Source organism: Salvelinus alpinus, chromosome 31 (genome assembly GCF_045679555.1).
Source record: "Salvelinus alpinus chromosome 31, SLU_Salpinus.1, whole genome shotgun sequence".
Taxonomy (NCBI): Eukaryota; Metazoa; Chordata; class Actinopteri; order Salmoniformes; family Salmonidae; genus Salvelinus; species Salvelinus alpinus.
The window spans coordinates 35203642-35217216 of NC_092116.1; the positions used below are offsets into that span (position 1 = coordinate 35203642).

General features: G+C 40.3%; 2 protein-coding genes across 2 annotated transcripts; one reads left to right on the forward strand and one right to left on the reverse strand.

Annotated features, from left to right (window-relative positions):
* The first annotated feature begins 6561 nt into the window (after window positions 1-6561).
* LOC139561567 (equistatin-like) lies at window positions 6562-8455 on the forward strand. The gene is made up of 5 exons (XM_071378796.1): window positions 6562-6710; window positions 7222-7285; window positions 7954-8085; window positions 8174-8269; window positions 8347-8455. The coding sequence occupies exons 2-4, from the start codon at window positions 7234-7236 to the stop codon at window positions 8251-8253; spliced, it is 264 nt and encodes an 87-aa protein (XP_071234897.1). The 5' UTR covers window positions 6562-6710; window positions 7222-7233; the 3' UTR covers window positions 8254-8269; window positions 8347-8455.
* A 1122-nt stretch (window positions 8456-9577) lies between these two features.
* On the reverse strand, window positions 9578-11461 carry LOC139561564 (equistatin-like). The gene is made up of 5 exons (XM_071378793.1): window positions 11323-11461; window positions 10748-10811; window positions 9948-10079; window positions 9764-9859; window positions 9578-9686 (listed from the first exon to the last, which is right to left on the reverse strand). The coding sequence occupies exons 2-4, from the start codon at window positions 10797-10799 to the stop codon at window positions 9780-9782; spliced, it is 264 nt and encodes an 87-aa protein (XP_071234894.1). The 5' UTR covers window positions 10800-10811; window positions 11323-11461; the 3' UTR covers window positions 9578-9686; window positions 9764-9779.
* Window positions 11462-13575: the final 2114 nt, after the last annotated feature.

Here is a 13575-nt window from a genome sequence, read left to right on the forward strand (position 1 = left end):
ATGACAGTCTTATAACATGTTATTCAATAAATCTATGTTTTGTTCGAAAAATGTGCATATTTGAGCTATAAATCAGTTTTACATTGCAGCTACCATCACAGCTACCGTCAGAAATAGCACCGAAGCAGCCAGAGTAATTACAGACACCAACGTCAAATACCTAAATACTCATCATAAAAGATTTCTGAAAAATACATGGTGTACAGCAAATGAAAGACAGGCATCTTGTGATTCCAGCCAATATTTCCGATTTCTTAAGTGTTTTACAGCGAAAACACAATATAGCATTATATTAGCTTACCACAATAGCCAGAAACACAAGCCATTTACCAGCAGCGAAAGTTAGCGATCGTAACAAACCAGCAAAAGATATATAATTTTTGACTAACCTTGATAAGCTTCATCAGATGACAGTCCTATAACATCAGGTTATACATACACTTATGTTTTGTTCGAAAATGTGCATATTTAGAGCTGAAATCAGTGGTTATACATTGTGCTAACGTAGCATCTTTTTCCCACAACGTCCGGATATTTTTCTGACACTCACATATTCTGACCAAATAACTATTCATAAACATTACTAAAAAATACATGTTGTATAGGAAATGATAGATACACTAGTTCTTAATGCAATCGCCGTGTTAGAATTCTAAAAATAACTTCATTACGACATGCAGTTTACGTTATGGCGAGAGCGTGCCCAAAATCTGGGCGCAAACTACTAGTTCACATGTTCGACAGATATATGAAATAGCATCATAAAATGGGTCCTACTTTTGATGATCTTCCATCAGAATGTTGTACAAGGGGTCCTTTGTCCAGAACAATCGTTGTTTGGATTTAGAATGTCCTCTTCTCCAGTCAATTAGCACGGAAAGCTAGCAAAGTGGCGCGAAGCTCTCCTTCCTGAACATACGCAGACAAAGCAACACGCCTAACGTCCCGAAAAAATTTCAATAATCTAATAAAACTATATTGAAAAAACATACTTTACGATGATATTGTCACATGTATCAAATAAAATCAAAGCCGGAGATATTAGTCGTCTATAACGACAGCTTTACAGAAGGCAATACCAGGTCACTTCTCGCGCGCTCCAGAAAACAGGAAATTGGGGTCACGTCATGCCAAGAGCTTTTATTCGACCTCAGATGATGTTATACACTCCATTTCTTCTCTCACTGCCTGTTGACATCTAGTGGAAGGCGTATGAAGTGCATGTATACTAATAAATATCAAGCACATTTATAGGCAGGCCCTAGAACAGAGCATGGATTTCAGATATTCCACTTCCTGTCAGGAAGTTTGCTGCAAAATGAGTTCTGTTTTACTCACAGATATAATTCAAAAACGGTTTTAGAAACTAGAGAGTGTTTTCTATCCAATAGTAATAATAATATGCATATTGTACGAGCAAGAATTGAGTACGAGGCCGTTTGAAATGGGCACCTTTTATCCAGGCTACTCAATACTGCCCCTGCAGCCCAAAGAGGTTAACCCACTGTTCCTAGGGAGTCATTGAAAATAAGAACTTGTTTTTAACTATTGTTTAAAATACTCTCCCTGTCCTAAGGGTAAAAAATGACCCACCTTCGCTAAACCCCTAAAATAAAGCAGCTTAATTGATTTTTAAACTCCAAATCTATTTTGCATAAAGAAACATCTGGGTTTTACCTCTTCACATTGCAGAAAGACTGCATTTAATCAGTGGACACCTCTCGTTTCTTTTTTACAACAGACCTGTTATAATTGTTTTCTTTACCAAAGTAGAGGTTTATTATTATTATTGCTAAAGGTACTGCGTAGGTGTAAACATATTTTTTTTAGCAAGAGATAGCACTTGTATAGCCTAAGAAAGTAGCAGAAATGTGCAGAAAGTAGTTTTGAAAAAAATATTTTATATAAGGGAAACAAGTCTTGAACTTTTTTGGCAACATAGTGATATATTCTTATATACTGTACAATGAGGAATTCAACTACAAAATACTAGTCTCCTCCCATTTTTTTAACTATTGCCCACACCCACAAGGTGTTTAAACAACAACAATAAATAAGAATAAAATAGGATAATAGATACAAAACAAAAATGCAAACAACATAAATCAATCAACTCTATTTAGCATGTAGCACAGTATGCAAGTGTGTGCATGGACTTTGCAGTTGTATTTCTCACATGTGCAGCACATAGTATTTGTTTTACAGTCCCTCTTTGGGGGCAGAATTGGAATTTCCTCCTCTTGCCTGCCCCAGCTGCAGCCTCAGGTGGATCAGCTTTCACAAGCGCTGCAGAGGCTGTTAGGAGGAACTCCCTTCTTTGAATTTGTGGGGTTACAAGTGCCTTTCCCAGCTGCTCCAGGAAAAACTTCCTCTTGTTACTCTCATCAGGCATCCAGGTACGGTTGATCTTGTTCCATATAACGAAGGCATTGTAGGGGACACATCAATGATGTTATGGAAGATGACCATAGGCCAGCGGCCAGTCATCCTCCTGCAGCTGTCAGTTCCAATCATTTTGTCCAGGTTGTCCACGCCTCCTTTGCTGTGGTTTTAGTCTAGGATGATGGCTGGCTTCCTGTCCTTTTGATCACTGATCTCAGCTGCTTTGGGCAGTTTGGTGAAGAGGACCACATTCTTGTTCCTCTTTGGTAGGTAAGAAACTAGAAAGGGGGTGGGGGTGAAGGCAAACGTTGATGAGAAGGCCTCTCTCCCCCTTGTTGCGAGGAGTGCAGGGTGGAGCTCAGGCCTGTTCTTTCTAACTGCGCCAACCATGCTGATCTTCCTCTCCAGGAGCTAGTGGCTGAGTTCATAAGAGGTGAAGAAATTGTCACATGTGACATTGTGCCCCCTCAGTCCATCTGTCACATCAAGCACAACCCGCATCCCCTGGTTCTTCTCCGGGCCTCCACTGGTCGGCTTCCCCGTGTAGACTTGCATCTTCCGAGCGTAGCTGGATTGTGCGTCACAGGCCACCCTTATCTTGATGCAATACTTTGCCGACTTGCTGGGCATATTCTGCCAGAAAGGACAGCGACCTTTTGACAAAGAGATTACTATCAGCAATTAGTATCAGTGTCACAGAAAACAGTCACATAAATCAATGATATTACAACAATACATAATACAATTATTTGTACACTGGTGGTGTACAGCTTTCATGGAAATATGAACAAAGGCGATGTTACACTTTTTCTAATGTTGGGGTCACTCTAGGAAAAGTAATCACATTTCAAGTAGAAAAAATTCATTTAGTGGGGTTTTCTCTACTGTTTAAAGGGATATTGTGAGATTTTGGCAATTTAGCCGTCTTTCTTTAGTTTGAAGGAAGTTTTTAAATTAACTACTGCAGCTTCAGCACAATTATTAACTCTGAGAGCAGATCCCAAAGACTTCTAGTCATTGCGCTGACGCTAGTTAGCGATCGCTGGAAAAACTACCTTCAAAGTCCTTCATATTTCATGCAGAGACAAAATCTGACTCTGGGTTAGAAGAAAAAGGTTGTAATTGCCAAAATATTGCACTATCCCTTTAAGGAGGAAATGGCATCGGTTCCAATCCAAGTGCCATTTATCAAACTCCAGGCGGTGCTATGGTCAGATGACATGAAAATAGAGCTCTTTAGTCATGAACTTCAGCGGTGGTTTTGGTGTGGAAAAACAGAAGCATGTGCAGAGAAGTACCTCATACCTACAGTAAAATATGGTTCTGCATCTTTCACGTTTATGAAGCTTTTTTGCTTCCCTGGTTCTGTGGCCCTTTTTAAGCTCAACGGCATCATAAACTTGGTACCAAGTACAAGGACATTATAGCCCCAAAAAAACTAGTTCTCTCTGCCGGGATGCTGACATTGGCTGGAAGTGGATCTTCAAGCAAGACAATAACCCCCAAGCACACATCAAAATCCACAATGAAATGGTTAAATGACCACAAAATCAATATGTTGCAATGTCCATCTCAGTCTCCGGACAGAAAGGACGCCTGTATCTTTGTAGTGACTGGGTGTATTGATACACCATCCAATGTGTAATTAATACCATTCTCAAAGGGATATTCAATGTCTGCTTTTTTTTATTTTACCCATCTTTCAATAGGTGCCCTTGGTTGCAAGGCATTGGAAAACTCCCTGGTCATTGTGGTTGAATCTGTGTTTGAAATGCATTGCTCGACTGAGGGACCTTACAGATAATTATATGTGTGGGGTACAGAGATGAGGTAGTCATTCAAAAATCATGTCAAACATTATTATTGAACACAGAGTGAGTCCATGCAACTTATAATGTGACTTGATAAGAACATCTTTACTCCTGAACTTGTTTAGGTTTGACATAACAAAGAGGTTGAATACTTATTGACTCAAGACTTTTCAGCTTTTCATTTTGCTTTTATCATCAAGCTGCAAATTTAGAGTGAAAATGATTTTCCCCAAATGAGAAACTCACGCGCTGTAAATATATTCCAGTTAGGCTCTACACCCATTGTAAAGAGGATTAATGGGCTTCATTTTAACAAGTTATTTGGCCACTTTAGTTGTGATACAAACCTTATCAAAACATATGGTGCGGCAGGGTAGCCTAGTGTTAGAGTGTTGGACTAGTAACCGAAAGGTTGCAAGATTGAATCCCCGAGCTGACAAGGTACAAATCTGTCGTTCTGCCTCTGAACCCACTGTTCCTAGATCGTCATTGAAAATAAGAATTTGTTCTTAGCTGACTTACCTAGTTAAATAAAGGTAAAATAAAACATATAGGCCTATGGGCTCAGCTACATGAGGTGTGGCACTATGATTTGAAAAAGTGGCCCAAAAAAAGGTATGTGCTGTTTCTTGAATTCCACTGGGCATCATTCACAACTGATGGGCTAATATTGTCACCCATCAGACTATTCTTGATTTAATCTTGTCTTTAAATGTACTAAATGTGTGCAATTTGTTTTGATTTAGAATGGACAATTATCATGCATCTGTCTCGAAACAGGGGCCATAATGTTTTATTCCAGCCCAGGTGAATTTAGATTTTGGCTAGATGGGGTTCATTGTATGTGCAAAGTTTTACGCTGATCCAATGAACCATTTCATTTCTGTTCAAAATGTTGTATCAACACTGCCCAAATGTGCCTAATTTGTTAATGAACATTATCTGACTTATTAAACATTATCTGACTAGGCACAATTTATATTTTGGCTGCTAGATTGCAGCAGTGTATTAGCAAAGTTTTGCATTTCTATTCAAAATGTTGTATAAAGCCTACCCAAATGTGCCTAATTGGTCAATATATACATTTTCAAGTAGATAACTGTACACTCTCCTCAAACAATAGCATGGCATTTTTTCACTGTAACATCTACTGTAAATTGGACAGTGCAGTTTGATTAACAAGAAGTTAAGATTTCTGCCCGAAAAAGACATGTCTATGTCCTGGGAAATGTTCTTGTTACTTACAACCTCAGGCTAATCACATTAGCGCACGTTAGCTCAACCATCCCGCAGGAGGGACACCGATCCCGAGGTGAACTGAATTGGAGAATTTAGTATGTGTGTGTGTTTGTGTGTGTGTGCGCTCGCTCGCTCGCTCGTGCTAGTGTGAGATCCTAGACCCATTATAACCCCACCACTATTCCACTACTTGGCCCAATATCTGATCCTAGACCCATTATAACCTCACCACTATTCCACTACTTTGCCCAATCTGATCCTACAGCAGGCCGGCAGCCTGGGAGAACGGGACACTATCGTTCATCACACCTTGTAACTCTTCTGCTGTAAAATCTCATAACCCAAGGAGTTCTCTGCAGCTACCACCACAACATCTATTTTCTGTGATTTGTGTTCCATTTCTGCATCACAGTTGATAACCATGGCTATGAATGCTAAGAAACCTTACTGAAACACATGTTATTCCTATCACTCTCTATTGGCCTCGGCATACTCACAGGGAGCCTCTCAGGATCCCTCTAAACTGGACCCATCTTCCTCTACGACTCTCTTCACTGCCTATGAAGGTTCCTTCAGAGAAAATGACTCAAGTAAAGGTGAAAGTCACCCAGTAAAATATTACTTGAGTAAAGGTTTAAAATTATTCGGTTTTAAATATACTGAAGTATCAACATTAAATTGAATTGATCAAATTTACTTAAGTATCAAAAGTAAAAGGATACATATTTTCAAATTCCTTACATGAAGCAAACCAGACGGCACCATTTTCTTGTTTTTTAAAATATAATTACGCATAGCCAAGGGCATACTCCAACACTCAGTCACAATTTACAAACAAAGCATTTGTATTTAGTGAGTCTGCCAGGTCAGAGGCAGCAGGGATGACCATGGACGTTCTCTTGATAAGTGGGTGAATTGGACCATTTTTCTGTCCTGCTAATCATTCAAAATGTAACGAGTACTTTTGGGTGTCAGGGAAAATGTATGGAGTAGAAAGTACATTCTTTTCTTTAGGAATGTAGTGAAGTGAAAGTTGTCAAAAATATAAATAGTAAAGTAAAGATACCCCCAAAAACGACTTAAGTAGTACTTGAGGGTATTTCTCCTTAAGTGCTTTACACCACTAACTAATGGCCCGACAACAGGATCTCTTGTTGGGTTAATGAGGCAACTAGTCACACCTGTGACAGTTCCTTTAAAAGGAGAGGTGGAAGAGGTAGACCATAACTCACAGACAACAGAGAGACACCCAGTGAATCCCTTGGAAGAGTGCAGAAGGTGAGAGTGCATCATTATTTAATCAACTATCTGCATCTCAAATGGTACCTAAATGTTATTTGCCCCTTGTCAAACGTAGTACAATATATAGTTGTGCCTTTTTGTGGAGCGGCCCCCTGAATTTAAGCGCATAGACTAATCCGTACCTTTGCAGTAAATGGGTAGTGTCTGACAATATCTGTAATGCTTCCCTTTCCCTATGTAGTTCATTGTAGGCCCTCGTCAAAGGTTGTTCACTACATAAGGAATGAGGAGCCATTTGGGAAGGATACATATTCCTGTGTGCCAGGCTAATCTATTGTATGTGGTTGAAGAAATGATACCTGAGTTTTGGCAGAAGACTAGTAGCACCGTGTTGCCCATACTCGCTTCTTGGGGTCCTCAGTACTGGGTTTAGAAAATGCTGCTTAAGTTTTGTACCTTACAGTGGGTTTCCTTAACCTCTCCTCTAGTACCCACAGCCATTCCAGATTTAAAATGCTCAACTAATCTTACACTCTTTCTCTCTCAGGAGACGATTACCATGGCGACATTGACCATCATTCTGCTTGTCAGCACAGCTTTTGCTCTGGGAGGTAAGCGTGACATACCTCACACTTACTCACCTACATTTTAATAAAAACATTTGTTGGTGTTGCTCTGTCCTACTTCACACACATGTAGGTGTTAATACGCAGGTGTGATTTGGAAATGTGTTTCTATTCATAACCGGTTCTCCATGGGACACCCTCTGAGAGGTCAGCCATTATCAACCTTGACACTGGAGAAATGAAGGTTGTGCCTTGCTGAAGGGCACATAGACGGATATATCAACTAGTCAGCTCACTGATTTGAACTACTGGCCCAACTCTCAAACAGCAGGCTACCTGCCACTCCTCTAGTTCCAGAGATGTATATTGGTGTCTAGATGCGGGACTGAGGTATTCTGATATGAACGGTTTGTTTGATTATATTGTCTAGCAACTAACAGGAAATAACACTGATACAATTTCCAGTCTTAGTTTCATCAGCTCTTCTACGAAACTGGAATTTGACTCTACAGGCCTTTTAAACAAGTAGCAGAACTTCAATATTTAGACAGGAAGTACCTAGGTTGCATCTGAAATGGAACCCTATTCCGTATAAACTACTTCTGAATAGGGCACATAGTGGACGCACCCCAAGATTCCAGAATGTATGTCCAGAAATGTATATTGTCCTGCAATGTTATGGTCACATTACAATGTATGTTACCTGTGTCCAGATGCTAGGATACGACCCAAGACCCCATGTGAGGATGCTAGAGATGCCGCTTTAAATGGCTCAATTGGAGCCTACGTCCCCACGTGTGACTACAATGGCCAATACACCCCTGAGCAATGTTGGGGATCTACAGGTTAACACGGCCGCACAAAATTCTCAATTCAGTTTAATGTGACACTTCAATGTGTATATATTGTATATGCAACATGTCTTTCTGGTAGGTCACTGTTGGTGTGTGACCAGTACTGGACAGAAGGTCCCGGGTAGTGATACTCCACCAGGCACTGCTAGCAACTGCTAGCAACTGTTCCACCAAGGTGCATGTATATACATACTCATTCACTAAATGTTACTACTTTGCAGCTGATTATTGATGTTTTTTGTATAATTGTAGGTGAAAGGCGTTGGAATGAAGACGTTGAAAAGACGAACAGTTGTCTTTACTGTACTACAGGAACTGATTTGCATGGAGAAATCCTGATATTAAACTGTTGATTTACTTACTTCCTTGTTGGTGTGATATGTTGAACAATGTATCTGAACTGGTCCATTTCTGGGAAGTGGAGGAAGGAGTAGGACTGTTATGGTGACTGTATTACCACCACACCGGCAGTTACAGGACATGAAGGCAGTCAAATTCCACGTGACCATTTAGTAATTGAGCTTCTCCAAGCTCTGATGCTGCTGATGGTCATTAGTAGTCTTCTACCACACTTGCTAACTGCCTGGTACTCAGCACTCTATTGTCCCTCTAATCACTCTGACATCAAAGCAAATCTAAATCACTTCATGAGCTCATGTTGCACAACATTTCTATAACCTATGCAATTGTGTGAAAACAGCCTGATGGCTTCTATTAATAAGAGGAGGATCCCAATAGCTTCTACAGGCTAGATCTACTATAGTTACAGAACCAGTCCAAAATGAACACACCTACTCATACCAGGGTTTTATTTTCTATGTTGTAGAACAGTGAAGACAGCTATGAAATAACACCTATGGCATCATGTCTTAAACAAATCAAAAAGTAGCTACCCTTTACCTTGACAGCTTTTTACAAACTCGGCATTCTCTCAAGCTAGATGAGGTAGTCACCTGGAATGCATTTCAGTTTAAGACATGGATGCCATAGGTGTTATTTCATAGCTGTCTTCACTGTTCTACAACATAGAAAATAAAACCCTGGTATGAGTAGGTGTGTTCATTTTGGACTGGTTCTGTAACTATAGTAGATCTAGCCTGTAGAAGCTATTGGGATCCTCCTCTTTTTAATAGAAGCCATCAGGCTGTTTTCACACAATTGCATAGGTTATAGAAATGTTGTGCAACATGAGCTCATGAAGTGATTTAGATTTGCTTTGATGTCAGAGTGATTAGAGGGACAATAGAGTGCTGAGTACCAGGCAGTTAGCAAGTGTGGTAGAAGACTACTAATGACCATCAGCAGCATCAGAGCTTGGAGAAGCTCAATTACTAAATGGTCACGTGGAATTTGACTGCCTTCATGTCCTGTAACTGCCGGTGTGGTGGTAATACAGTCACCATAACAGTCCTACTCCTTCCTCCACTTCCCAGAAATGGACCAGTTCAGATACATTGTTCAACATATCACACCAACAAGGAAGTAAGTAAATCAACAGTTTAATATCAGGATTTCTCCATGCAAATCAGTTCCTGTAGTACAGTAAAGACAACTGTTCGTCTTTTCAACGTCTTCATTCCAACGCCTTTCACCTACAATTATACAAAAAACATCAATAATCAGCTGCAAAGTAGTAACATTTAGTGAATGAGTATGTATATACATGCACCTTGGTGGAACAGTTGCTAGCAGTTGCTAGCAGTGCCTGGTGGAGTATCACTACCCGGGACCTTCTGTCCAGTACTGGTCACACACCAACAGTGACCTACCAGAAAGACATGTTGCATATACAATATATACACATTGAAGTGTCACATTAAACTGAATTGAGAATTTTGTGCGGCCGTGTTAACCTGTAGATCCCCAACATTGCTCAGGGGTGTATTGGCCATTGTAGTCACACGTGGGGACGTAGGCTCCAATTGAGCCATTTAAAGCGGCATCTCTAGCATCCTCACATGGGGTCTTGGGTCGTATCCTAGCATCTGGACACAGGTAACATACATTGTAATGTGACCATAACATTGCAGGACAATATACATTTCTGGACATACATTCTGGAATCTTGGGGTGCGTCCACTATGTGCCCTATTCAGAAGTAGTTTATACGGAATAGGGTTCCATTTCAGATGCAACCTAGGTACTTCCTGTCTAAATATTGAAGTTCTGCTACTTGTTTAAAAGGCCTGTAGAGTCAAATTCCAGTTTCGTAGAAGAGCTGATGAAACTAAGACTGGAAATTGTATCAGTGTTATTTCCTGTTAGTTGCTAGACAATATAATCAAACAAACCGTTCATATCAGAATACCTCAGTCCCGCATCTAGACACCAATATACATCTCTGGAACTAGAGGAGTGGCAGGTAGCCTGCTGTTTGAGAGTTGGGCCAGTAGTTCAAATCAGTGAGCTGACTAGTTGATATATCCGTCTATGTGCCCTTCAGCAAGGCACAACCTTCATTTCTCCAGTGTCAAGGTTGATAATGGCTGACCTCTCAGAGGGTGTCCCATGGAGAACCGGTTATGAATAGAAACACATTTCCAAATCACACCTGCGTATTAACACCTACATGTGTGTGAAGTAGGACAGAGCAACACCAACAAATGTTTTTATTAAAATGTAGGTGAGTAAGTGTGAGGTATGTCACGCTTACCTCCCAGAGCAAAAGCTGTGCTGACAAGCAGAATGATGGTCAATGTCGCCATGGTAATCGTCTCCTGAGAGAGAAAGAGTGTAAGATTAGTTGAGCATTTTAAATCTGGAATGGCTGTGGGTACTAGAGGAGAGGTTAAGGAAACCCACTGTAAGGTACAAAACTTAAGCAGCATTTTCTAAACCCAGTACTGAGGACCCCAAGAAGCGAGTATGGGCAACACGGTGCTACTAGTCTTCTGCCAAAACTCAGGTATCATTTCTTCAACCACATACAATAGATTAGCCTGGCACACAGGAATATGTATCCTTCCCAAATGGCTCCTCATTCCTTATGTAGTGAACAACCTTTGACGAGGGCCTACAATGAACTACATAGGGAAAGGGAAGCATTACAGATATTGTCAGACACTACCCATTTACTGCAAAGGTACGGATTAGTCTATGCGCTTAAATTCAGGGGGCCGCTCCACAAAAAGGCACAACTATATATTGTACTACGTTTGACAAGGGGCAAATAACATTTAGGTACCATTTGAGATGCAGATAGTTGATTAAATAATGATGCACTCTCACCTTCTGCACTCTTCCAAGGGATTCACTGGGTGTCTCTCTGTTGTCTGTGAGTTATGGTCTACCTCTTCCACCTCTCCTTTTAAAGGAACTGTCACAGGTGTGACTAGTTGCCTCATTAACCCAACAAGAGATCCTGTTGTCGGGCCATTAGTTAGTGGTGTAAAGCACTTAAGGAGAAATACCCTCAAGTACTACTTAAGTCGTTTTTGGGGGTATCTTTACTTTACTATTTATATTTTTGACAACTTTCACTTCACTACATTCCTAAAGAAAAGAATGTACTTTCTACTCCATACATTTTCCCTGACACCCAAAAGTACTCGTTACATTTTGAATGATTAGCAGGACAGAAAAATGGTCCAATTCACCCACTTATCAAGAGAACGTCCATGGTCATCCCTGCTGCCTCTGACCTGGCAGACTCACTAAATACAAATGCTTTGTTTGTAAATTGTGACTGAGTGTTGGAGTATGCCCTTGGCTATGCGTAATTATATTTTAAAAAACAAGAAAATGGTGCCGTCTGGTTTGCTTCATGTAAGGAATTTGAAAATATGTATCCTTTTACTTTTGATACTTAAGTAAATTTGATCAATTCAATTTAATGTTGATACTTCAGTATATTTAAAACCGAATAATTTTAAACCTTTACTCAAGTAATATTTTACTGGGTGACTTTCACCTTTACTTGAGTCATTTTCTCTGAAGGAACCTTCATAGGCAGTGAAGAGAGTCGTAGAGGAAGATGGGTCCAGTTTAGAGGGATCCTGAGAGGCTCCCTGTGAGTATGCCGAGGCCAATAGAGAGTGATAGGAATAACATGTGTTTCAGTAAGGTTTCTTAGCATTCATAGCCATGGTTATCAACTGTGATGCAGAAATGGAACACAAATCACAGAAAATAGATGTTGTGGTGGTAGCTGCAGAGAACTCCTTGGGTTATGAGATTTTACAGCAGAAGAGTTACAAGGTGTGATGAACGATAGTGTCCCGTTCTCCCAGGCTGCCGGCCTGCTGTAGGATCAGATTGGGCAAAGTAGTGGAATAGTGGTGAGGTTATAATGGGTCTAGGATCAGATAGGGTCATGTAGTGGAATAGTGGTGAGGTTATAATGGGTCTAGGATCAGATTGGGCCAAGTAGTGGAATAGTGGTGGGGTTATAATGGGTCTAGGATCTCACACTAGCACGAGCGAGCGAGCGAGCGCACACACACACAAACACACACACATACTAAATTCTCCAATTCAGTTCACCTCGGGATCGGTGTCCCTCCTGCGGGATGGTTGAGCTAACGTGCGCTAATGTGATTAGCCTGAGGTTGTAAGTAACAAGAACATTTCCCAGGACATAGACATGTCTTTTTCGGGCAGAAATCTTAACTTCTTGTTAATCAAACTGCACTGTCCAATTTACAGTAGATGTTACAGTGAAAAAATGCCATGCTATTGTTTGAGGAGAGTGTACAGTTATCTACTTGAAAATGTATATATTGACCAATTAGGCACATTTGGGTAGGCTTTATACAACATTTTGAATAGAAATGCAAAACTTTGCTAATACACTGCTGCAATCTAGCAGCCAAAATATAAATTGTGCCTAGTCAGATAATGTTTAATAAGTCAGATAATGTTCATTAACAAATTAGGCACATTTGGGCAGTGTTGATACAACATTTTGAACAGAAATGAAATGGTTCATTGGATCAGCGTAAAACTTTGCACATACAATGAACCCCATCTAGCCAAAATCTAAATTCACCTGGGCTGGAATAAAACATTATGGCCCCTGTTTCGAGACAGATGCATGATAATTGTCCATTCTAAATCAAAACAAATTGCACACATTTAGTACATTTAAAGACAAGATTAAATCAAGAATAGTCTGATGGGTGACAATATTAGCCCATCAGTTGTGAATGATGCCCAGTGGAATTCAAGAAACAGCACATACCTTTTTTTGGGCCACTTTTTCAAATCATAGTGCCACACCTCATGTAGCTGAGCCCATAGGCCTATATGTTTTATTTTACCTTTATTTAACTAGGTAAGTCAGCTAAGAACAAATTCTTATTTTCAATGACGATCTAGGAACAGTGGGTTCAGAGGCAGAACGACAGATTTGTACCTTGTCAGCTCGGGGATTCAATCTTGCAACCTTTCGGTTACTAGTCCAACACTCTAACACTAGGCTACCCTGCCGCACCATATGTTTTGATAAGGTTTGTATCACAACTAAAGTGGCCAAATAACTTG